Raw genomic sequence first — 26,318 nt, 5'->3', positions numbered from 1 at the left:
TACAAGGTCGCATTTTTCCTCTTATATTGACGGCCTGCCGGTTTGGTGTGAGAGATCACTCACGCGGTGCCAGGCAACAGAATTCGGCTTGCAGGTAGCCATGGTAAGCCACAGTCTTTTGGCTTTTTTAACCCTCATAACATGTGGGAATGGTTTCAAACAGTAGCGCCATCATTTCCCAAAGCAAGGACCCGTTGGGTTGCCATTTAAAATGGGTTTGCAATGTAAAAGGAGGAGCTGGGGTTTCCGGGTTAACATGCAGCACAAACCCAACTACCCCCCACCCCACACACACACACCCAATTCTCTGGGATGATCACTTCACCCCTCCTCCCCCCCCCACCGCGTGGCTAACAGCGGGGAACATTTCTGTTCAGCCGAGCAGGAACGGGCACCTCTGAATGCTCCCTTAATAAAATCACCCCATTTCAACCAGGTGACCGTGAATGATATCACTCTCCTGAGGATAACAAAGAGAGATAAGGAATGGATGTTGTCTGCATGCCAGCAAACACCGGGACCATACGCTGCCATGCTTTGTTATGCAATGATTCCAGAGTATGTGCTACTGGCCTGGCCTGGTAAAGTGTCCTACCATGGCGGATGGGATAAGGCAGCCCTCCGCAGAAACCTTTTGCAAAGGCTTTGGGAGTACATGAAGGAGAGCTTTCCCTGGAGGATTTCCGCCCATCCCCATACACGTTAACAGACTTTTCCAGTAGCTGTACTGGCCACGATTGCCAGGGCAAAATTAATCATTAAACACGCTTGCTTTTAAACCATGTGTGATATTTATAAAGGTACACTCACCAGAGGTCCCTTGTGTGCCCTCAGGGTCTGGGAGCATGCCTTGGGTGAGTTCGCGGGTTACGGGTTCCAGGTCCAGGGTGATAAACATATCCTGGCTGTTGGGGAAACCGGTTTCTCCGCTTCCTTGCTGTGAGCTATCTTCATTGTCTTCATCATCATCATCATCATCATCTTCCGTGTACCCCGAACCCGCTTCCCTGTTGCGTGTTTCTCCATTGAAGGAGTCAAAGCACACGGTTGGGGTAGTGGTGGCTGCACCCCCTAGAATGGCATGCAGCTCCGCGTAGAAGCGGCATGTTTGCGGCTCTGCCCCAGACCTTCCGTTTGCCTCTCTGGCTTTGTGGTAGGCTTGCCTTAGCTCCTTAATTTTCACGCGGCACTGCTGTGCGTCCCAGTTATGGCCTCTGTCCTTCATGGCCTTGGAGACCTTTTCTAATATTTTGCCATTTCGTTTACTGCTATGGAATTCAGCTAGCACTGATTCGTCTCCCCATATGGCGAGCAGATCCCGTACCTCCCATTCTGTCCATGCTGGAGCTCTTTTGCCTTCCTGGGACTCCATCATGGTTACCTGTGCTGATGAGCTCTGCGTGGTCACCTGTGCTCTCCACGCTGGACAAACAGGAAATGAAATTCAAAAGTTCGCGGGGCTTTTCCTGTCTACCTGGTCAGTGCATCTGAGTTGAGAGTGCTGTCTAGAGCGGTCACAATGAACCACTGTGGGATAGCTCCCGGAGGCAAATAACGTCGAATTCCGTCCACACTACCCCAAATCCGACCCGCAAAGGCCGATTTTAGCGCTAATCCCCTCGTTGGAGGTGGAGTAAAGAAACCAGTTTAAAGGGACCTTTAAGTCAAAAGAAAGGGCTTCGTCGTGTGGACGTGTCCAGGCTTAATTCGATTTAACCCTGCTAAAGTCGACCTAAACTCGTAGCACAGACCAGGGCTAAGATTAAGAATATGCCACTGATACAAACTGCTCGAAGTGTATTCATTCATTTGGGTACAAAGGCAACCTTCAATGATCCTTTTCCAGGATAGGAAATACACCATAAAAGCCTAGGACAACATACTTTAACATTTTCTCCACTGTTTTATATTTAACTTTCTTTTCTATGACTTTATCACTCACTTCTCTAGTGTTTTGAGATACAGGCAAGACAGATACAAAATAAACGTTGTAAAGTATTGTATAGTAGACGCACATGGCATAATGGTAAGCAATTCCAAGCACACATGCCAAAAGGCAGCATGCAAATACTTCTATCTGGGCATGTGAGCATCTCTGCTTCCCATCTTCACTACTCCATGGATTAAACTTCCAAATTCCAGTCACAGTAAGTGTGAGGAGATATAAGAAGGAACTGTCATGTAGGAAAACATCAAAGCCAGGCTGGACATATCTGCCACCACCTTCCCACAAAAAGAGAGGTAACTTCCCAAAACTCAGGTTCATGACAACTAATATGATGATGGCTGTCTACAATACCAACATTATTTACAGATTGATCTTGCCCACCCCACCCATTGTATGTACACCACAGAACAAGTCTGCATATATCATCAAGACCTTGGCAAATGATAGGACCAGTTTTATTCTGGTATAGTTCATGCCACCAGGCTCCTCAGTACATCACAATCTTACAGAGAGAACAAGGGAGGTGGAGTGGCAATAGTATTAGTATTTGACCTCGGATGAACTCATTGAGTTCTCTAGCATGTACACCACAGAACAATCTGATATGGAAATCCTAGCATTATCCAGATTGTTTTCTTCTCCCAAACATATAACTGCCAGAGCTGTTGTGCATCAGCGCCACTGTTGAACAGATAGATATTAGCAGTGTTGTCAGCCCAAAGGTCAAAAATCAATTATTTGAACCCTAAAAAATGAGATTGGCCCCCCAAAAAACCCAAGATTTTTAAAAGCAGAGAATATGTTGAGGTTTTTGTCTATCTTTTGATCCTTGACTTTACCCATCCACCCCCAGTATGAATGTGAAAGACAATTAATGTTGCCACCACTCCCAAATTTATTAACATGATTTTACCACCTGCTACAGAAGCTCTCAGCCCCACATCTACCCATCCCCCTTCCGTCTACCCACTATCCCATTAATTCTCTATCCCTCGCCCCACCCAGCCTCATCTCTGTTCTTCCTGCACCTCAGGAGCTCTTCACTCACCACTCCCGGCCTAGAGGAGCTGCAGCAGGGTCTCCCATCTCCCCTTGCTGGCTGGCAGGCAGCACTTGGGGTTCTTCACCCACTCCTGTCCCCTCCAAAACCTGGTGTTGCAGTGAAGGAGAGTAAAGTGGGGAAGCAGCTGATGAACCATTCACTTGCTCACAAGACAAGCAGAAGGAGCAGAGCTACCCTGAGCTGCTGGGCTCTTTCTGCACCCTCCTCCTTCCTAGAAGAATGGAGTCTGCTCCTAAGGGGAGATAGAGAGTACTCTGCATGCTTGCTAATTGGCTGCTCTTCCCCAGGAAGCAGGACACTGGGGAAAGCAGCCAGTCAGAAAAGGTTTCCCCACCAGGCATGGCTGAAACTTGTGAGGGCTTGAGCTTTTTGCACCATCATAAACACTGCTCCAACCCCAGCCAAACCTGTGTGATCCATGATAAGGTCACTAGAGTTGGCAATACTAGGCAGGTGGTGAATTGAGACTACTGCCTGGTGTGTAAAACTGTTACTTCATTTCCTCCCTAATCCTGTTTGTCCGTTTCACCTGCCTGCTATACCTTGTCAAAAGCCTAGATTGTGAGGTCTTTGAGGCAAGGAACACTTCCTTTGACATGTTTAGACAGTCACCTGAGGCCCCTATCGGCCTACCATAATACAAATAAGTACAGTAATTCCTCACTTAAAGTTGTCCTGGTTAATGTTGTTTTATTGCTGATCAATTAGAGAACATGCTCGTTTAAAGGTGAGCAATGCTCCCTTATAATGTGGTTTGCTAGCCGCCTGCTTTGTCCATTGCTTGCAGAACGAGCGGCCCGTTGGAGGTAGCTGGTGGGGGCTTGGAACCAGGGTGGACCGGCAGCCCCCCTAAGTTCCCTGAGCAGCAACCATCCAGCAGGATATCAATTGCCAGGCAGTTCAGCTGTCCCTCCCCCCACTGCCGTGTGTTGCTCCTGCTGTCTGCCTTGGAGCTGCTCCCGGGAGCCTCCTGCTTGCTGTGCGGGGGGAGAAGAGGGGTGCTAATGACAGGGTTCCCCCCCACTCCTGCACCCCATCTCCACAGAGCAGGGCGGGAGGGAGGACACTACAGGGCTCAGGACAAGGGAGCTTGCTGGCAGCAGTTGGTGTCTCAACTTGCTGATCTACTTAAAAAGGCAGTGTACTTAGAGAGGGATCAGCATACTTAAAAGGGCAATGTGAGTCTCTCTCTCACACACATGGCATGTGTCTGTCTCTCTCTGCCATGCTGTCTCCCCTCCCTCCATTCGTGCTGCCTTGTAAAGTGAGGCTACATTAACAACGTGTTAGCCCTTGAGGGCTCAGCCGAGTGCTAGTTCATCATTTAGCAGTGAGGCATTCCCTGGGAAATATCCCACCCTCTTACTTCACCACCTCAACCAAGCTTCACAATCATCATTGCTGTGCACAGTATTACATTGTTTGTTTAAAACGTATAGAGCGTGTGTGTGTGTGTGTGTGTGTGTGTGTGTGTGTATGTATATATATATATATATATAAAAAAATCTTTTGTCTGGCAAAAAAAATTTCCCTGGAACCTAACCACCCCACTTTAAATTAATTCTTATGGGGAAATTGGATTTGCTTAACTTCGTTTCGCTTAAAGTAGCATTTTTCAGGAACATAACTACAATGTTAAGCGAGGAGTTACTGTAATAAATAATTAAATCACCAACATTAATTGCACCAGGTGACTTGAATACTTGCTCAGATGACATCTTCAAGACTGGCACAAAATCTCATATCCACTATTACCATGAGATTCAGCCAAGTTATCTTGAGTCTGACTTGCACAGTCAGATGTTCACTGATCCAACTGGCCTAGAGGAGGACAACAGAGGTACCCACAACTTTTGCTAGTCCACACACCATTTCTGACAAAGATCGGAACTTTTTCCATCTCCCTATCTAAGGACTACAGCACAAAGCTGTCTCCAGAGAGTGGATTTCCAAAAAGCTGTGATGGACAGTGTTGCTCTTCCATAGAACCAGTGAACATTTAGTTTGACAAGACCTTATAACCACAGATTGTTAAAAACCATTGCCTTCATATTCCATTCTATTCCCCAAAGGTCGCAGTCCAATGAAGAAGAATAGATGAAATGTAAAGGCAGCAGATTGGAGCACCACTACTTCAAGGTCCACCCAGAACCTGCAGGGCTTTGGAGCGGAGCCTGGAGTTGGAGCGCAGAGCAGCTCCAGAGCAGTGGAGCTGCAGGTTTTTGCCTGGAGCTGGAACGGAGCCGGAGCACAGCTCCAAAGCCCTGCCTGACTATGGAATAAAATTCCTGAATTACTGCTGTGAAGGTGACCAATAATATAATTGTTTTTTATCTATATGTATATCTTACTCCTCAGCCACTAAATCTTGACTAGCAAAACTGTTTTGAACAGACGGTCATCTTCACCATGAAGGACAAGAATTCATCCTATTTCACAGAAAAAGACAGTGCACTGAAGTAACCTTATACCACTGATGAATAACTTAGGCAATGCCTCCCTTCAAAAGGGCATTCTACCAGCAACTCTTAAACACAATGGGCCAACTTGTTCCTAAGAAAGTCATCAATGGAAGGCAGCGTAGTAAGTGAGGTCTTCAGCATCAACCTCTCCTTCCTGAGCTGTACTATCAGATTTTCTTTTTTACTAAATACTCCAAGCTATCACCAAATTTTTCTGGTTTTGTTTTCCTCATCAATTTTTGCAAGTACACTTTTTACCCTCAATAGCCCATTTGATTCACCCTGATGTAAAAGGCTTGGACACTTCCTTTCCCTCCACCATTGGGCAAGACAGGAGCCTCTTCTATTTCGACAATATCTGATGCACTCAATGAACATTTTAAAGGCTTGCTCTAACATCCAGAATGTGCCAGAGATTTTTCTTTAGGTACAAGAAATTTGGACTCAACAATAACAAAACTGTCATGAAGATCTAGGAAAGAAATTCATCATGAGAATAAGGTACACGCCATCCACATGAAACGTACAGAACTGCATTATCACCAAATATGCAGCCACCTCTGATATTCATATTACGGATGTCAGTGAAAGTAGATCACTTTGCTCAACTGCTAAAACTCAAAACCAATAACCAGCACCACACATTTTCTATACAGCACTTCTCATCCAGAGATCCTGGAGCACTTTACAAAGGAAAGCAAGTATCATTATCCCCCTTTGCAAAATGGGGAAACTGAAACTTTGATACAGAAGTTAAGTGACTTGCCCAAGGTCACAAATTAGGTGAGCACAAAGACTCTTTGAAGCAAGAAAACTGTTAGCCAGATACATTAATTATAAAATGGAAAGGTTAGACACTAGAGTTGCAAAAAACTGTATTTAGGGGCATAGCCACAATTCAGCAGGTCTGACCAGTTTCAAGAATTAGCATATCATAAACTTTAAGACCTATGTATGCAACCTCAGACTGTAGCATTAAAAAAGTCATTTTAAGTCAAGCTAATGAAAACCTCAATTAATAGAAAACAGTTGCTAACAATAAGACTATCATCTTTATTAACTTCCTCTCAATTTTTGATTGTTTGAAAAGGGTAAAACTGTCAAAGACCCCAACAGAATGCTGCAAAATATTGTCTGAAAGTGTAGCCAGTTGACTACACATATGGTTTGTTATTAAGAATGCTTAAGAGATCAACTAACCAAACATAGCCCCCAAAAAAGCAGTACAATATGGAAAGGAAAGAGTTAACAAGATACCAATCCTTCTGGGAAGCCATTTCCTGCAGTGCTGTTCCACAGTGGGGATGCTTTGAATTATGCCCCCAACCACTTATATTTATAGCACAATTGCTTACAAGTTATAAAGCATTTTCTATGTCACCTAAGATCCTACCCACCAGTTTGTATCAGTTCCTTAACTTGTTGTTCTGTACCTCTCCTTATCTCTGTTTTGGATACTATATTTTAAACTGTGAAGGTACCTGTACTAGGACACAGAACAAATGTATCTTGCCTTTGACAGGCTTTATATTCGCTAATGCCAAAAGCTACGCTTAGCTTTGCAGAGCACTGTGGGATATATATATATATATATATATCTTGACATAGGTGAGCAAAGAACTGTAAAAAAGACTTCATATAATATGGCATGCCCTATGCTTAACATGTGCAGTAGCTAACAAAGATAAATTATTTACTAAAATAACTTCACATCATGACCTGGTAAGATAAGAACGTTACTTAAAAATTCTTCATTTTGGAGTGGATTTTAGGAAACAATTTTGTAGATATTATTTTCAAATTGACTGCCCTGTAGTTCAGTTTCAATGATGAAGAATAACAAAATTGTTAAAAAGACACAGTTTTCATTCAGATTATTAGAGCTCTAGTGACTGCTTCTGCAAAGGTTAAAAATTTTTCTATTATAAGCAAGTACAAAGTGTGATTATAATTCTTAAACGTTCATCTTCTAGGTTGAACACTTTCTATAGTTGGTGTCTACCCCAAGAACTGCGGGGGGTTTTGTTTTGGTTGGGGGTTTGTTTTGGTTTGGGGGGGGGGTGTCTTATTTTTGACAAAATTCCAACCAGTCATATCAGTTACACACACTACCCTTCCCCCTTTGTGAAAACAGTTATTATGATCTCTCTCTCTCCTACTCTCTCCTCCATGCACCACTAGTGAAAACAGCTGACACTAGAAAGCTGAAACTCAGAACACACACTTACCATAATGAATAGCATGTGCTTTTCTAGATTTCGGGGTAAACTGTAAACTACCTTGCAGGATTGTTCTAGTGCCATTCTCCACTGGCACCAATGGCCCTGGGTGTCATAAACCTTAAAGTGGGTGTCAAGGCCATGCCCCCTCCACGTCCTCAGGCCAGCCATGGGACCCTGATTTAAAGCCTGAGCCCCAACGCACTATCCTCCTCTATGCTATGCCAGAGGTAGAAGTGATAAGATGAATGGTGCCACAAGCTGCAAAAGATATGGAGGCAGATCCCCTTACAATGCATTGCTGTGTCCAGAACCACTGAGTTAAAGGGGCCTCAAGTGGGCACTTTCTAACCCACTAATTACATTGGAACCTGCCAAAGTTGTGGCAGTTGTAATTTAAACGCCTCAAACCACCTCCAGCTGGCAGTTTGCCAGTTTTGCAATATCAGAAAAAGCCCCTTCTAGATCCCAGAACTGGCCATCAGCCTAGCCCCTGGCATCAAAAGAGATCAAGCAACTCAATTCAGAGTGGGGCTGAAATTGGGATCCCAAAATGCCTACTCACCTAGGCAGCAGAGAGTAGCAATCTCTCTCCCCATCCAGTTGCTGTAGGCAGAAGCCAATCACTTGGCCTCGTTACCAGGCCCCATCACCAACAGCAGCATCAGCGAGGGGCAGGCCAGGCCCACTGCCCAGATTCAGTACACGATACCCTTCCCACGACTTGCAGCACGGGGGGGGGGGGGAGAACCACCCCCCCACAAGCACTGACAGCAAATGGGAGGTGAAGAGGTAAGCAGGGAGAGCACATGGAACACTGTCCTCGTTGCTCCAGGTTGAGATCTCATCCACATATACCCAGGGATGTCTCGACTGTTCCCAGTCCCATCAAAACTGCATTCCATGCAGAAAAAAAAAATTCACATGGCATTATTTAAAATACAATCTGTATTTACTAGTTTTAAACACAATGATTAAGTTTAAGATAATTACTTATGGTTAGTAGTAAGAAACCATTAGTGAACTGTCCTGTGCCATGACGAGTTGTTTAATAAAATTCCTCTTAAAGTAGGGGAGTTGGGATATTGCAGTTATTTGCAATAGTTCGTAGTTAAACTGAAACTAAATTAAACTGTGTTTATGAGAAAACATATAAATATAGTAAGTGAAACAGAAAATAAGCTAAATGTCAACTGCTGAATAATACACTTATTTATCAGCAGTGTTTTGTTACAGCATGTTTAGATTCTTCCCACTTATGACAAGGCAAGACACTAATCATGTTTTGTTTTCCTTTATGCTGTCACACTTCCCCTGTCATTTTTAAAACCCCCTTGAAAACTTAGAACAGAAGATATCAGCACTGCAAAGTTACTTCTCACTCCCATGAAGTTCAGGCTGTTTTAGAGGGGTGGTGCTTGAGGTTTGTTTTTAATAAAGAAAGATGCTTAAAATATTTGTTTAGACAGAAAAAGTATTAATAAAGAAAACTATATTGACAGAAGTTTCACCAAGATAACGATAGTTAATTAAATCTGATGCCTACAACTGACAATGTGTCTTTATAGAGACACCATCAACTTTAAAATCACTTCTGTTTTGTTTTTTGTCTACTACTTTCCAAGTAACATTTACTATAACTGGAGGATTAAGTATTTCTCTATATTTCTCCTGACTGCTCAATTTGTGAACGTGATAGCACTTTGCATATATTAAGGTGTTTTTCTTAACTTTGTAGAAATTAATTCATACCAATTATAAACAAATTCATTCTTAACATACAGGAAATAAATAATATATACAAAAGGAAAAGGTAACTCACACCACAAACTGTGACTGTGTAACACTAGTGACTGTTCATTACTACTCTTTAGGGTGAACCTGAAAATCGGTTAAAATACTGTTTTAATACTACTTGGTATATTTGACACCACTTTGTGTACAATCAGTCTCTGAATAATGAGTTTCTTATAGTCACCTTCCCTCCTTTGCCAATTATTTTTTCTTCTCTCACTCTCATCACACAGCAACAGGGGCAGTAAACTGCCATTTTAAAAGCCATAGGAAAATGCAGTTGTAAAACCACAAAAAATAGCTGCCATAGTCGGGAGCGGCTGTAACACCTGCCCTTACTGAAAATCATTGTTTAAAACTGACCAGACTGAGTGGATGGGGCTTTTGAAGTTCTGTCAAGTCACAGTTAGGCTGAAAGAGTTGACAGGCTGCGGCGGCCTGTCCCCCAGCACCTCCCTCCCCACTCCCCACTCTCACCGGGGCCCTCCAGCCTCAGCAATGATTGTCAGCGGTTGGAAGAGGTTCCACACACGCTCCGTTCACACCACAGAGGGATCACCCCCAAAGAGTCCCGGCCCGTACTTCGCAACGGGCACTTAGCATTGCCTGTCGTGTGTTCACACCTCCCCGCCCCCGCCTGTCACCGAGCGAGGGGGCCATCAGGAGCCCCCCGCACAACCACCCGCGAGGGTCTTCACCAAGCCAAGCACAAGATTAATACGAGCTGAGGAGGAGGAAGGCACCAGGGTAACCTGGCTGCCGGGGGGAATAAACCAAACCTCGACACAGCAGCCTCCCTAACGGGGCAGTGGCGGGGGAAGTGGGCCGAGAGCACCCCCACCCCCGCCGGGGGCGGTGAGGAGCAACGGACAGCCTGCCCCACGGGGATGGGGGACCTAGCCGCCAGCTCCCCCGTTCGGTGACCCCCTCGCCTACCTGCTCGCTAGGTCCGGCGGCGGCGAGCTCTCAGCACGACAACAACAGCGCCGTCTCCACTCCTGCCTCGGCAGCTGCGCTGAAGAAACCCGGCCACCTTGTATTTGCGCCCTCTGCCGCTGGGAGGCCAGCGCCACAATCAGCCGCCTCAAGCACAGCAGCCCCGCCCGATTGGCGGGTGTGGGCACATTTCTGCTTTTCCCATCGGCTCCACAATTCCTAGGACAGGTCCGGCTCCTCTGATTGGCTGAAGCCAACAGATTCTTTGCTTCCGATTGGCTCTATATGTACCCTGTTGCCTCTCCGTTCCTTCGATTGGCTGGTTACTCAAACTATGCGTCTCTATATCGCTCCCTACCGGGTGCGAATGTTTAACAGGAGCGGGCAACATCTCCACCTCTAATTGGCTCCTCTACGGCCACCCCGGAGACACGCCACGCCACTCCTGATAGGCAGAGGCCGGCAGTCTCTGAGTCTCCGATTGGCTTAGGTTCACCATCACACCACCCCCTCAGGAACCCGGCGGAAGCACGGGGTGCCAGACTGTCCACACCACACGGTAATTAGTACTGGCTCGTATCGCTTGGGCCACCCTCCTTATAGGTACTGTTTTCCGCCTCCGAGCCCTGTCTCGTCGCCAACCCCGCCAACTGTCGTTGCGATGTGGGGGGTGGCGGCGGGTTCGCTAGGCAGTGACAGCACTGCGCGTGCGCGGGATGTGGTGGGTTCTTTCCCCGTCGCGGGTTCTCGCTCTGCCTCCCACACGCCATTGAACCACGTGACCATGGGTGGGGCCTGAAGAGGCTCGGGTGGTCTTCTACGCCACGGTGTCCTGCCAACGTGGGTGCAGCTCAGTGGCGGGAGGAGGTTGCCTTATGGTGTGGCATAAACCTGGCTGCCATGGTACCATCAGAATGTGGGCGTGCCCCCATGACACGTTGGTGTGGTCAGCATGCGGCATGCATCATTATGACATCAGCCAGAGGGCCTTTGTCGCGTCTTGGGGTGGTCTCGCCCCACAGCATCACGCCTGATGCCATTTGCCATGCTTTGTCACGGGGGGGGGGGGGCACTGCGCTGTCCCATAAGCCCAGCCAGTCTACCACCACAGGTACAACTGCAGGCACAAACGTCAAACTGTGCCTGTGGTGTCTCCCTACTACCGGTAGTGACAATGCTGGGCTTGAAATGTGCAGCCTTCACTATAATGTCTTCATTTCACGTATGGTCCTGCATGGTAACCCACTGGTGTATGTGAATAGCTTAAAAATAAGGGAAGGTATAACTCTCCATCCTGCAAACAAAGCGAGTAGCCCTCACACTCACGGGTTTGGAAAGCAGTATCCTGCATGATTCCCACTTGTTACCTACAATGCAGTGAGAGCTATACACACACACATGCTCCTGGTGCAATCAGACCAACTAACATCACCTTTTGTGGCATAGAGTGATTGCCTGCAGCACTCAGAAAGGATTCCATGGCATTGTACAACTGGCTGTTTGTTCTACAAGTGAGTTTCACATCCCCTGAAGCATTGCTTTAATAACTGCTGGAAGTGGGATGCTTGACTGGATGGACAACTAGTCTGAGCTGGGATGGGAAGTAATACATTTCAGTTTTAGTCTATTTTTGAGTCAGTCTATCTTAATTTTTTCCCTCCTAGGTTTCTGGAGCTTAAAATGAGCATGAATTTTATTTTCATACAGGATTCTGCTAGAAAGTCCTACCCCTCCCTTATAGCAGTCCACTACTAAAAATAGAGGTGCCTTTTGCCCTTTAACTATGCCATTTGCCCTTCATTGACCTCAAATGTTAAGGAAGGGCAAATGGAAAAGAAATGTCAATATAGTGTTTACTCAAAAGTAATATTGAAGGATTTAATGTATTAATATTTGGAAGAAGTGTTTGATCCTTGAAGTGTGCAATTATAGTTATCATGATGTATTCTCAATGTGATTAATGGGTTTTAGCTGCAAATTTCCTATTGATAATTGAAGAGACAAATAATTGTTTGAAGGTTTGGAAATGTCCCCCTGTATATGTAGATTTGTCCATGTTTAATCCTTGACCTCACTCCCACACACTCTGAGCAGTGATGATATATTCAATTAAATATAAGTGGAGTACAGTGAGCACTCTGGCCAATGCTTCTTTGATACTACTGGCTTTGGTCTTGGGAGTAATAAGAGAGTGACACCCACTGTGCTGTTGCAAGGCTATTTTTTTTTTAATTTCATAGCCCCAGTCATATACCAGAGGTCAGGGTTATAAAAGGTTATTCTCCTGTGTGATGGCACATCACTATGTACAAATTCCAGTGGCTACTGTTTTTCTTCCCATTTCTGATTTTGTTATGAAAATCAAAATGCAAATAAAACATATCAACTGAAACTCATCCCAAATAATAAGATATGCCTTGTACATACAAACTGAGGTCCTGTCTATGTAACCCACACACCTCCTGGGTGTGGTGTGCTGTCCTATCTGGTGGCACTGAGACCACTTAGGAAAACAGATTAATGAGTCTGGCTTTTAGCTCATGCAGTAGAGGCTTATGTATTTAGTTCCAGAGGTCCCAAGTTCAATCCTGCCTGCTGATGGCTGGGGTTTTGTCAGTGTAACACAGGGGTCGGCAACGTTCGGCACATGGCTCGCCAGGGTAAGCACCCTGGCGGGCCGGGCCAGTTTTATTTACCTGCTGACGCGGCAGGTTCGGCTGATCGCGGCCCTCACTGGCTGCGGTTTGCCGTCCCGGGCCAATGGGGGCGGCGAGAAGCCGCGGCCAGCACATCCCTCGCCCGCGCCACTTCCCGCCGCCCCCATTGGCCCAGGACGGCGAACCGCAGCCAGTGAGGGCCGCGATCGGCCGAACCTGCCGCGTCATCAGGTAAATAAAACTGGCCCGGCCCGCTAGGGTGCTTACCCTGGCGAGCCGTGTGCCGAACGTTGCTGACCCCTGGTGTAACATCTACATTAAGGAAATTCACATCAGTATAGTTATACCACTGCAAGTCCCTAATTTAGGCATGCTGCACCAGCACAAGCTGGGGCTGACACCAGTAAATTGACCCGATCCCAGTGCAGTGTGTCTACATTAGAGACTTGCACTGGCATAACTTCATCAATATAGATATGCAAATAAAAATTTCATAGTGTAGACAGGACATAAGCATAAACCATTACAAGGCTGTCTTTGAATCTGCAGACAGCTCAAAACAATGACTTAAAGGAGTGATCTGCCTACCTTGGGTGTTGACGCTTAAAACTACTTATAACAGTTTAAATGTAAGAATTATTTCATTACTGATTATTTTAGCACATGCAAGAGGGAAGGAAATACAATCTACAGGAAGGAATGGAAAATGGGAGCTTTTTGAGAGGGAAATGCAGACAGGAAGAGACACAAAGAGAGGGAAGAGGGAGAGAAACAGAAAAGAGGGTGGGCAAGAGAGAGAAACAATGGGCAGAAATAGCAGTAATGTGAAACTTGGTCAGATTCCTGACTCTTACTGAATGATCCTGAGTATGAAAACAAGATACTGAATAGACCAAGTTCTCTTCTTGAGGTACCCTGGTGCGTATGAAGGTAACAGTTATCCTGTGTTTAGTGGATCCAGAAGTGGGTCAGCGTTCAGCCCTTAGACCCTCATTCTCTGTGGTACCATTAGGCCAAGACAATTGCAGCCATAAAAGAGACAAATAATGCAACTATGAGGGCTTGAATTAGATGATTGTGTTTAGTAATAGTTTCAGTTTGAGAGTTACAGTTGGGCCAACACACATGCTAGCACAATAGCCATTGGTGCTGGCACAGTTGGATCTTTGACTGCTGAAGCACTTAGATACTATCGTGATGGGCACTGTAGAATCCCCCAAGATTGATGAAGGAATTTTTCCTCCTTTTCTGCTTCCTCCTAGGAGAGCAAATATGTCAGATGGAAAGCTGTTGGAATGTTCTATTGTACCTTCAGAGAGCGGGGGAGATGTTACACTAAATGTAATTTAGTACAATAATCTGAGATAAGTGATCCAGTGAAATCAAAAGAATAAATTATAGAAGACAGATCTGTGAATAATTTTTTTTTAATCTCCATTTAAAACAAGGGGGATAACATGTGTCTTCTTTTTCTAATGAGGAAGATCTCCCCAGGAACAGATCGGACCGCCTGCCTGCTTTCGATATAGGTGAGATACTTGATCATTAACTCTTCTATAACGTTTGGATAATTATGTTTTCTCTCTCACTTTTGATGCCTCTAAATTGCTTCTTGTGTAATTATAGTTCATGTGGCAACAGTAACAACTGTCATAGTTAAGAAAAAAAATGTTGTTGCAAGGAATTTTATTTTAAACAAAATGAGGAAGTTTCAGTTTGCATTGTTGCATGTTATACATAGTTGTAATCTGCCCGCTTCTATTACAAGTTCTTGCTCTTCAATGTAACTCATTAATAACATTTTACTATGTATAGCTGATAAAGATATATGTTTTATATGTGTATACGTTTACGAAATGCACCTGCAGTAGAACCTCAGTTACGAATACCTCAGGAATTGAGGTTGTTTGTAACTCTGAAATGTTCGTAACTCTGAACAAAACATTATGGTTGTTCTTTCGCAAGTTTACAACTGAACAGTGACTTAATCCAGCTTTGAAACTTTACTATGCAGAAGAAAAATGATGCTTTTAACCATCTTAATTTAAATGAAATAAGCACAGAAACAGTTTCTTTACCTTGTCAAATCTTTAAAAAAAAAAACTTTCCCTTTATTTTTAGTAGTTTATGTTTAACACAGTACTGTACCGTATTTGCTTTATTTATTTATATATTGTGTCTCTGTTTCTGCCTGATTGTGTACTTCCAGTTCCAAATGAGGTGTGTGGTTGACCAGTTAATTCATAACTCTGGTGCACGTAACTCTGAGGTTCGCTGTGTCTTTCAATCAATCAATTTAGCACACTTCACAACAGAAGAGGCTAAGGAAAAATTTGGGCAAGAATATTGGGAGAAACGTGTGTTGTTATGTAGGGGCCTTTAATAACCCAATAGAGAAGAAAATCTGTTTTTAAGTGTTCATCCAATTAAGGCTGCAATGTAGTTTTGAAAGTACCAGGCAGAGAGTAAAAGAAACACACACACAGATGTAGAAGGATGTCAATTACTCTTGCAGTTACTAGAAAAATCATTTTTTTTCTTTTTATCAACCGTTTCCTCCCAGGAAGTCAAACGTTCTGTAACATACAGAGTCCCAGTCTGTGACGATCTCTCTGTCTTTGCAGTGATTCCATTTGTGCTCCAGCATCATTGATGATGGCAATCCTACCCTGGGAGTAGGATTTCATTACCAACATCTAAACTGGAGAAAGCAAAAGCAGTGAAGACCTCGGAGCAAGTGAGAAGTGTGAGATATTTTAACCAATCCCTTTCTTAAGCCTGATGCCACTTTCATTAAAACAGATTTGTTACTGAAAATAATTTATCCCAAAGGAGTTGCATATTTTGCATCTTCAACCCAAGGTAAGGTCATTGCCCCAGGTCAGTCTCTGAATGGTAAGGTGAAAAAGAGATCCACCAGCCAAAATTAAAACTGTATGTTGTATACTGATATACATTTTTTAAGAAGCTTGTAGAAAAAAATCTATCCATGCAAGCTTTATATGCATTTTAATGGAAAACAAATGGCAATATAGTGTTTACTCAAAAGTAATATTGAAGGGTTTAGTGTATTAATATTTGGAAGAAGTGTTTGATCCTTGAAGTGTGCAATTATATTTATCATGATGTATTCTCAATATGACTAATGGGTTTTAGCTGCAAATTTTCTATTGATAATTGAAGAGACAAATAAATCATTGTTCAAAGGTTTGGAAATGTCCCCCGGTATATCTAGATTTGTCCATGTTTAATCATGATCAGCCTTTGAAATCTTTGTATTTTCTATGCCTTGGTGTCCTTCAGATACCTGGTTGCTAGGAGCCCCAGAAATACCTAAGACATAGATAACTAGCAATTAAGAACAAGTCAAATTGTAGGACTGTTTTTGAACAGCAGATGTGCTAAAAGTGAAAATATTAATTGGATCCATTCTTCTGATTTATAGTTGTCCTGTTAATCATGTTGCTGCCTCCTCTGAGCATCCTGTTGGCATTGGCTGCCTGCTGTTCATCCTTAGATAATGGTTTACTGAGGACTCCACCAATGGGATGGCTGCCTTGGGAACGTTTTAGATGCAATACTGATTGCAAAACTGATCCTGGAAACTGCATCAGGTGAGATAATTGATCAAGAATGGCTGTGAAAGATTTCTAAATATCACAGTTAGGAAACTTCTCAAACTTTGTGCTAGCTATAAGAGGACGTTGGTGGCTAGATGCCATGGTGATAGGGGTAATATAAATGCCTACGTAGATTTAGGTAAGATTTTAGGATAAGAATAAATCCAGGTTCAGTCAGTTACACTAGATTAGAAGGTTTTGAATAAAAAATTCTCAATTCACTTATTTTAATGTGTTATTTACAAAAGAAATACTTTACTTCTCAAAGGAGAAGGATGGTTGAATAGCTGTTGTAAGGTGGCCTCAAGTACAATAATTCTAGTCCTGCACCATTTACTGAAAGTTTTTATATTTTTTTTTTCTTCCCCTTTTTTCATCTGTCTTTTGTTCAAAGAATTCTTGTAGGATTTAGTTTTTCCCCCTTCCACATTCTCTTATGAAGAGATGTTTATATTATTGTCCCTATTGTATATACCAATTTTTATTCTTTAATCTTAAAATCTCATTTGTGGAAGCCTTCATGGACTTCCTAGATCATTGTGACAGGTTTCAGTGGTAGCCGTGTTAGTCTGTATCAGCAAAAAAAACTAGGAGTCCTTGTGGCACCTTAGAGACTAACAAATTTATTTGGGCATAAGCTTTCGTGGGCTAGACCCCACTTCATCAGATGTATGAAGTAAAAACTACAGGAGCAGGTATAAATACATGAAAGGATGGGGGTGCTTTACCAAGTGTTAGGTCAGTCTAACAAGATAAATCAATTAACAGCTGGATACCAAGGGAGGAAAAATAACTTTTGAAGTGGTAAGAGAGTGGTCCATTACAGAGAGTTGACAAGAAGGTGTGAGTATCAGTAGGATGAGATTAGTACTGGGGAAATTAAGTTTAGGTTTGTAATGAGCCAACCACTCCCAGTCTTTATTCAGGCCTAATCTGATGGTATCTAGTTTGCAGATTAATTCCAGTTCTGCAGCTTCTCATTGGAGTCTGTTTTTGAAAGTTTTTTGTTGAAGAATTGCCACTTTGAGGTCTGTTATTGAGTGACCAGAAAGATTGAAGTGTTCTCCTACTGGTTTTTGAATGTTACGATTCCTGATGTCAGATTTGTGTCCATTTATTCTTTTGCGTAGAGGCTGTCCGGTTTGGCCAATGTACATGGCAGAGGGGCATTGCTGGCACGTGATGGCATATATCACATTGGTAGATGTGCAGGTGAATGAGCCCCAGATGGTGTGGCTGATGTGGTTAGGTCCTATGATGGTGTCCCTTGAATAGATATGTGGACAGAGTTGGCACTGGGGTTTGTAGCAGGGTTTGGTTCCTGGGTTGGTGTTATCTCGTTAGACTGACCTAAAACTTGGTAAAGCACCCCCATCCTTTCATGTATTTATACCTGCTCCTGTATTTTTTACTTCATAAATCTGATGAAGTGGGTTCTAGCCCACAAAAGCTTATGCCCAAATAAATTTGTTAGTCTCTAAGGTGCCACAAGGACTCCTCATTTTTTTTGCTAGATAATTGTGTTTCCTAGTTTGAAAGGTACACATCTACCCCGATATAACGCAACCCGATATAACACGAATTCGGATATAACGCGGTAAAGCAGTGCTCCGAAGGGGCGGGGCTGCGCACTCCGGTGGATCAAAGCAAGTTCGTCATAACGCGGTAAGATTTTTTGGCTCCAAGGATACCTATATCGAGGTAGAGGTGTATTGAGACAAAACCATAGTGTTTCACTGCTGCCATTTTGGGAGGTGGCCTAAATTTGTCTAAAAAAAGGAAGCTGGAAATGCTGTTTCTACAACAGGAAGGAAATAATGTTCATGTACACAACTAGAATCAGAACAGAATCAGCTAGGAAATATTGAGAGAACTCCCTCTACTGTTATATCTCAGAAATGTTATTGTTAAGAGCCTGCTTCAGATTAACTGAGGGAGAGACTATTCCTCATTGTTTTGTATTAATAAATACAAGCAAAGCAAGCTGAACTTTAGACTCGACACTAAAAAGGCTAAGTATTTCAAATACTCAAGTGTTTTAACATTGTTAAGATCATAGTACTTTCCTATAATTCACAGAACAGGAAATGTTTTATGATCAACTTGGTAATGCTTGCACAGCAGTAGCCAAGGAGACAAATATTTTGGTCACTTCTATAACCCTGACAGAGAACCTAGCTGAAGATGGAAATGTTTTGGCCAAGTCCCATTTTTTCTATCTGTTAAGTAACTAAAACAATGGTTGATCTTTAAAATGGGAAGGTTTCTAAATCCAACTATTATAAGGCAGGGTACTATGAGATTACTATACCATATAATATAAATTAAATACAACTTTTGATTTCCAAAATGTTTCTTTGAACACTCCAGATAATCCTGGGGATAATCCTTTCAAAAGATGTTTCAGCTATTGAGATGTTAAAAATTATTCTTAGAATCCCATCTATTGATAGGCATCCATCTAAAAGTGTGACTTTTACAGAACCTTGAAAGCAATACAAATACTCTGAACTACACATTGTGTAGACTACACTAGTCTAAGATCAATTCCTATTCTATCCCCTTAACATACCACGTTAGACTGACCTCTTCAGATCTTATAGACCAGTGGTCTATAACCTTTTTACACCCAAGATCACTTTTTGAATTTAAGGGCAAGCCAGGATCTATCCCGCCCCTTCCCCGAAGCCCTGCTCGCTCCATCCTCCCACCCCCGTCGCTCGCTGTCCCACTCATTCACTTTCACCAGGCTGGGGCAGGGGGTTGGGATGGGGTGCGGGCTCTGGGATGGGGCTGAGGGGTTCACAGTGTGGGAGGGGGTGAGGAGTGCAAGCACTGGGAGGGAGTTTGGGTGCAGCAGGGTACTTCGGGCTGGGGCAGAATGTTGGGGTACAGGGGGGGATATGGGATGCTGGCTCTGGGAGGGGGCTCAGGGCTGGGGTGCAGCCTCCTGCCAAGCGACACTTACCTCGGGCAGATCCCGGGTGGCGGTGCAGTGAGGCTAAGACAAGCTCCCTGCCCGCCTGCCCCAGCCCCACACCGCTCCCGGAAGGGGCCAATGCCCCCCTGTGGCCCTTGGGGGTGGGGGGCACATGGCTCCACACACTGCTGCTCTCTGCAGGCACCGCCGCCGCAGCTCCCATTGGCCATTCCCAGCCAATGGGAGCTGCAGGGGCGGTGCTTCCAGGCAGGAGTAGCGCGTGGAGACCCCTGTCCCCACATGGGGCCGCGGGGCCACCCTGGCCACTTCCAGAAGCGACATGGGGCCAGGGCCGGCAGGGAGCCTGCCTTAGCAGCAGCCCTGCTACACTGACAGAGATTGGGATCAACTGGGAGAGTCTCTAGAATCAACAGGTTGGTGATCACTGTTATAGACTAAGAATAGAATATCAAGGTTGGAAGGGACTTCAGGAGATCATCTAGTCCAACCCCCTGCTCAAAGCAGGACCAATCCCCAGACTGATTTTTGCCCCAGATTCCTAAATGGCCCCCTTAAGGATTGAACTCATAACCCTGGGTTTAGGAAGCCAATGCTCAATCCACTGAGCTATCCCTCCCCCAAGGAGGGACAGGTTACTAAATACCTGGAAGGGATACCTTTAAAGAAAAGTTCAGGAGCTGGAAGAAGTAGTGCAGGTGAACCAGAACTGAGCATTTTCCCTGTAACTCTGTTCTGAATCAGTGGCTAGCCAGCAAGGTATGAAGTGGCATTGTTCGGTTGGAATTGCCATTTTTCTGAAGAGATGTAAAGGTGAGGTCCTGACCCTTTGAGGTCCCTGCAAACACACACAAATAAGCAAAATGGTAACATTTCAACAATTTTGTTAATGCAATCTTCTGTGTTTTACCAGTGAGTACTTGATCAAAAGTATGGCAGACAAGATGGCAGAAGATGGATGGAAGGAGCTGGGTTATGAATATGTGAACCTTGATGACTGCTGGTCTGCAAAGGAAAGGGATTCCCAGGGCAGGCTTCAGCCAGACCCAGATAGGTTTCCAAGTGGTATTAAAGCCCTTGCTGATTATGTAAGTTTCTCACTGTGGTATCTCAGATGTAGGTGCTAAAAATGCAATTTTCTTTTGAACGTAGTTATTTAAAGAAACTGTTTTTAGAAAAGGATACATATAACTTACTGCAAAATTCACTTAAATGACAACTAATAAATGTCAAGCTACTTAGCTGGAAAAATTACAGGGAACAGCTTAATTGTAATACATGTGAATGATTCTATGCATATCTCTAAGGGAAATACATATTGGATTTTCATTGTGCCTGCACATATGGATGATGATCAGTGGACACTTAGGGTTAATCAATGTTATTCCTTAGGAATCTATTAACATGCTCTGGGTTAGAATTGAAAGGAAGGTAGATATATTTACAAATGAGCAAAGATGCATTATTCTGTGCAGTGGGTCAGTTACACAATGTGGTTGTGTACAGTGGAACCCAGCAAGGCCCCAATCCTGCAGAGTTTCACGTGTGCTTACCAGTTTACACATTTGGGTAGTTCCACTGAAGTCACTGATAAGCATGTGTGTGTTTGCAGGATGGAGCCGTAGTGTGTATTTGGAATGAAAGCCGTATTTTGCAGAGAGGCAGGGATCTAATGGGTAGCATAGAGAACTGGGAGCCACAATTCCTGGTTTCTGTTCCTACTTGTGCCACTTACTGTGCGACATAGGGTAAGTCACTTAACCGTTCTGGTTTGTTTCTACCAAATGTGTATAACAATGCTTACCTACATCCTAATCCTTTTGAACTGTTTTGAGATCCTTGCATGAAAGGCAACATATTACTCCAACCTTTTAAGTATATTTTTCATCATGAATCCAAAGCAGCCATTACTGCACAACAATCAGCTTTTTAGGACTCTGGTATGCAAAGGCTCTCAGAACATCATTGCCAAAATAGGCAGAGACCTCACAAGAGAGCATCCAAGAGAAATCTAACTTCAGAAAAGTAATGAAGATGTTTAACAAACAGAAGAGAGATTTAGTATCAATGGGTATTAGAAGACAAATACACTGGAATCATAAACTAATCAGAATCACTTTCATTTGCTTTACCAGATACATTCAAAAGGGCTGAAATTTGGAATTTATAGTGACATGGGTAACTACACCTGCAAAGGTTACCCTGGGACCACACTGGACACCATTGATACAGATGCCAAAACATTTGCAGAATGGGAAGTTGACATGCTGAAGCTTGATGGCTGCTATTCCAACTCATCTGTTAAAGCAATAGGTTTGTTTCTTAGGATTAATCTTTGAACAAGGGAAAGACTAACTCGGGAGTTTTGTTTTGTTGTTAAATGAAGCTTCTTAAACTTGGATATTCCAATTTTTAAAAAGCCTGTGAAATCTTCAAGTTCTGTGAAGTAGTAGGTTTGCTTTTCATCCCTGTTATTTCATCTCCAAATAATTTCTATTTATATGTTTATTAGTTTTGGGTGAATCTAAATTTAGATTCGTTAAGCTCAATATTGAGTTGTGATGTCTCATGATCTTGTTTTATCTGAATGAAGTTTCCACCCATCCCCTCGTAATGCAGCTTTTAGCTCATTTTAAGTAGCTACTCAAGAAACAGGATTCAAAATAAGGCCCTTGTTTTGCAGTCCTTGAGCACTCAAACTTCCAGCTGAAGTCAACAGGATTGTGCCCCTCTCATTCTGGGTCTGCTTCCTACTGCCTCCCCATCTCTCCTCTCAGTCTCCTTCTCGTTTTCAATATAGCATTTTAATAGGAATATTGGTCATGTCAGCCCATCACATCTAGTATCTTGCCTCAAATTGCACCAGTAAATGATGCTTCCGGTGAAAGATTTTAAAAACTCCACATAACAGATCCTGAGCATCCTCAAAAGATGTGCAGTGCATCTCCCTATGTTTAAGTTCAGATCTGTAGCCTTAGCATAGTGTTCTAGTGCTTGTGGCCTAGTAAGTTTTAAAATAGTCATAAATTTGTTCAACCAAATTAAGCTTACTCAAACAAAGCAAAGATACTAGTCCTCGATGAGAACGATGGCCTGCTTTCCAAGTTGTAAAAGTCAACCATTTGTGCTGAAGCCCTGTTAAAAAAGTGTTGTCAAAGGCTTTTGGGTTTTTTTAAGACAACAGAAAAATATATTTTTTCCACTCGCTGATAACACAGAATGAATGAAGGGATTTTGCTAGAGCTCCAAAAATATAAATAAAAAAGTTTTGGGAGCAAATATGAAGCATTGAATATTTTTGTCTGTTAAGGTACTGTATTACTTTTGAGGGAATAAAGAGGTCCAGAGTGTCAAGGGTGTTAATATGACTCTGTCACTGCCCAACATTAACAGTTAACATAGAATCATAGAATATCAGGGTTGGAAGGGACCTCAGGAGGTCATCTAGTCCAACCCCCTGCTCAAAGCAGGACCAATTCCCAACTAAATCATCCCAGCCAGGGCTTTGTCAAGCCTGACCTTGAAAACCTCTAAGGAAGGAGATTCTACCACCTCCCTAGGTAACCATTCCAGTGCTTCACCACCCTCCTAGTGAAAAAGTTTTTCCTAATAGCCAACCTAAACCTCCCCAACTGCAACTTGAGACCATTACTGCTTGTTCTGTCATCAGGGACCACTGAGAACAGTCTAGATCCATCCTCTTTGGAACCCCCTTTCAGGTAGTTGAAAGCAGCTATCAAATCCACCCTCATTCTTCTCTTCTGCAGACTAAACAATCCCCGTTCCCTCAGCCTCTCCTCATAAGTCATGTGTTCCAGCCCCCTAATCATTTTTGTTGCCCTCCGCTGGACTCTTTCCAATTTTTCTACATCCTTCTTGTAGTGTGGGGCCCAAAACTGGACACAGTACTCCAGATGAAGCCTCACCAATGTCGAATAGAGGGGAATGATCACGTCCCTCGATCTGCTGGCAATGCCCCTACTTATACAGCCCAAAGTGCCGTTAGCCTTCTTGGCAACAAGGGCACACTGTTGACTCATATCCAGCTTCTCGTCCACTGTAACCCCTAGGTCCTTCTCTGCAGAACTGCTTCCTAGAAAATTAAGGAGATATACCTATCTTATAGAACTGGAAGGTCATTGAGTCCAGGCCCCTGCCTTCACTAGCAGGACCAAGTACAGATTTTGCCCCAGACCCCTAAATGGCCCCCTCAAGGATAGAACTCACAACCCTGGGTTTAGCAGGCCAATGCTCAAACCACTGAGCTATGCCTCCCCATAGTTTGGGGGTTTGGAATACAGAGACCTCAGCCTGCCTAGTACCATGACAAACACACCAATAAAATCTTTTAAACCTTTTATTAAAGATATAAAAAAAGAAGGAACACAGTTATGTAAACTATGAAATAAATACTTTATTTTAACAATATCCCTTATTCCCTTTCCCTTTAGCTGTAAAGTTATTAAAAGAAAAAGAAAAAAACCCAGTTTGAAAGTCTTTTAGTTAAAACTGTCCTTTTAGGGAAACAAGAAAAAGTTAGTTGAGATGAGCTGGAGCTGTTGCTGTTGTTAAAGTCAGATCCCATTTTCTAAAAAACAAAACAAAACAAACACACACAAATGAGGAGAGAAAAGAATAGGAAAGGCAGAAAATGCAGCTTCTGGCCCCGGTGTTAACTCTCACTTGCTATCTGACTCCTAGAGAAACACAGGCATGGCAAATATCTAGTTAGCCACTTTGTGACCTGGCAAGCTTGTACCAGCATCATCCTGATTACTGCATTGCTTTCACCTGCCTCTTTGGTCACAGGCTTATAGCAGTGTTGCAAATATATGGTCTTGGCCAGCTAAGCCAGACTTTTATTAGACAGATGGCAAAAGAAGGAGGATAGGAAAGAGAAGAAACAAGGGATATGGGCGAGGGTGACAAAGCCTCACATCCCAGGTGATATTCAGGATTTAGTTAGTGTAGGTGATGATGTCCTTTGGGTCCCTCTCTCTCTGGCCCTGTCTCATCATGAGCTCCCTCAGGATTAGGACAATGAAGGACCACTGGTGTAACAGTGAGTCCCAGGAGACAGACTTGATGGTAAAGCTTGCTTCTTCCAGTCCTCTCATCTCCCAGTGAGCAGTGGTGGTTAGCCTGCAGGCACTTTTTCCCCCAAAGTCTTTCCTTTTAAAAACGGAATGAAGGGTGAAATAGCCCATCCCCTTATTTTATCCAGCAGTCAGGCATAATTTCTGACACCAGTTTTGGTCCATTGATTTCCAGTTCCACACTTCTCTTGTTTGCGAGGCATGTTCTTAACACAGTCCTTGGATTATATCAGTGTAAGCGTTTTTGTTTCGACTAGCACAGTCTGTCTCCCTTTTGCACCTTTTCCCATCACCATTTATTGTTACAGTAGAACCTCAGAGTTACGAATCCCTCAGAAATGGAGGTTGTTCGTAACTCTGAACAAAATGTTACGGTTGTTCTTTCAAAAGTTTACAACTGAACATTGACTTAATACAGTTTTGAGACGTTACTATGCAGAAGAAAAATGCTGCTTTCCCTTTATTTGATTAGTAGTTTACTTTTAACACAGTACTGTACTGTATTTGCTTTTGTTGTTGTTCTCTCCACTGCTGCCTGATTGTGTACTACCAGTTCCAAATGAGGTGTGTGGTTGACAGGTCAGTTCATAACTCTGGTGTTCCTAACTCTGGGTATGTCTACACTACGAGGGTAGTTCGATTTCACTTAAATCGAATATGTGGAATCGATATTGCAAAGTCGAATGTGTGTGTCCACACTAAGGACAGTAATTCGACTTTGTGAGTCCACACTAACGAGGCAAGCGTCGATATTGGAAGCGGTGCACTGTGGGCAGCTATCCCACAGTTCCCGCAGTCCCCGCTGCCCATTGGAATTCTGGGTCGAGCCGCCAATGCCTTCTGGGTAAAAAAAATGTGTCGAGGGTGCTTTTGGGTAACTGTCGTCATCCGTCCGTCACTACCGCCCTCCTTCCCTGAAAGCGCCGGCGGGAAATCAGTTCGCGCACTTTTCTGGTCAGTGACAGTGCGGACGCCACAGCACTGCGAGCATGGAGCCCGCTGCGACCATCGCTGCAGTTGTGGCCGTTCTCAACACCTCGCAGCTTCTCATCCACCTTTCCCAGAGGCAGATACAGAGAAATCAGGCGAGGAGGCTACGGCAGCGGGGTGAGGATCTGAAGTCTGAGAGTAGCACAGACCTGTCAGAAACCACGAGACCCAGCGCCGAGGACATCACGGTGGCAATGGGTCATGTGGATGTTGTGGAACGGTGATTCTGGGCCCGGGAAACAAGCACGGACTGGTGGGACCGCATAGTGCTGCAGGTCTGGGATGAATCCCAGTGGCTGCGAAACTTTCGCATGTGGAAGGGGACTTTCATGGAACTTTGTGAGTTGCTGTCCCCTGCCCTGAAGCGCAATGACACCCGGATGCGAGCAGCCCGGACTGTCCAGAAGCGAGTGGCCATAGCCCTCTGGAAGCTTGCAACGCCGGACAGCTACCGGTCAGTCGCGAACCAATTTGGCGTGGGCAAATCTACCGTGGGGGTTGTTGTGATGCAAGTAGCCAACGCAATCGTTAAGGTACTGCTCTCAAAGGTAGTGACCCTGGGAAACGCGCAGGTCATCATAGATGGCTTCGCCGC

The 26,318-nt window shown here is 43.9% G+C and overlaps 2 protein-coding genes and 1 long non-coding RNA gene across 7 annotated transcripts in view; 1 reads left to right on the top strand and 2 right to left on the bottom strand.

Annotated features, from left to right (window-relative positions):
* The window catches only part of ZC3H7A (zinc finger CCCH-type containing 7A), a 64,048-nt gene extending 53,531 nt beyond the window's left edge, over positions 1–10,517 (bottom strand). For both annotated transcript variants that reach the window (XM_024217818.3, XM_024217819.3), the window contains exon 1: positions 10,423–10,517. The gene's annotated coding sequence lies outside the window, so the exon portion shown is untranslated. The remainder of the gene's footprint in view (positions 1–10,422) is intronic.
* A 285-nt stretch (positions 10,518–10,802) lies between these two features.
* Positions 10,803–21,991, top strand: LOC112119232 (alpha-N-acetylgalactosaminidase-like). Of its 4 annotated transcripts, XM_024217822.3 has the most exons (7): positions 10,805–10,981; positions 11,869–11,933; positions 14,564–14,608; positions 15,704–15,825; positions 16,525–16,693; positions 20,551–20,725; positions 21,773–21,991. In XM_024217822.3, the coding sequence occupies exons 5-7, from the start codon at positions 16,539–16,541 to the stop codon at positions 21,974–21,976; spliced, it is 534 nt and encodes a 177-aa protein (XP_024073590.1). In that variant the 5' UTR covers positions 10,805–10,981; positions 11,869–11,933; positions 14,564–14,608; positions 15,704–15,825; positions 16,525–16,538; the 3' UTR covers positions 21,977–21,991. The 4 variants fall into 4 exon arrangements, with proteins under 4 accessions (XP_024073594.1, XP_024073590.1, XP_024073589.1 ...); XM_024217826.3 differs by lacking the exon at positions 11,869–11,933 and having other exon boundaries at positions 10,803–10,981; positions 15,704–15,816; XM_024217821.3 differs by lacking the exon at positions 11,869–11,933.
* The window catches only part of LOC112119233, a 45,243-nt gene continuing 34,635 nt past the window's right edge, over positions 15,711–26,318 (bottom strand). Inside the window, exons 2-3 of the long non-coding RNA XR_003369736.2 lie at positions 20,297–20,475; positions 15,711–15,780 (exon numbers count right to left, since the gene is read on the bottom strand). This is a non-coding gene — a long non-coding RNA (uncharacterized LOC112119233). The remainder of the gene's footprint in view (positions 15,781–20,296; positions 20,476–26,318) is intronic.

This window comes from Terrapene carolina, unplaced genomic scaffold (genome assembly GCF_002925995.2).
Source record: "Terrapene carolina triunguis isolate 2854851 unplaced genomic scaffold, T_m_triunguis-2.0 Scaffold93, whole genome shotgun sequence".
NCBI lineage: Eukaryota > Metazoa > Chordata > Testudines > Emydidae > Terrapene > Terrapene triunguis.
Note: the sequence above shows the minus strand (reverse complement) of the source record. Positions and strands in the feature narration are given on the sequence as shown.

Coding starts and splice junctions, on each gene's coding strand:
- LOC112119232 (XM_024217826.3), top strand. CDS start 16,539: ATGTTGCTGCCTCCTCTGAGCATCCTGTTGGCATTGGCTGCCTGCTGT. Junction 16,694..20,550: donor GATCCTGGAAACTGCATCAG/GTGAGATAATTG, acceptor GTGTTTTACCAG/TGAGTACTTGATCAAAAGTA. Junction 20,726..21,772: donor TTAAAGCCCTTGCTGATTAT/GTAAGTTTCTCA, acceptor TTGCTTTACCAG/ATACATTCAAAAGGGCTGAA.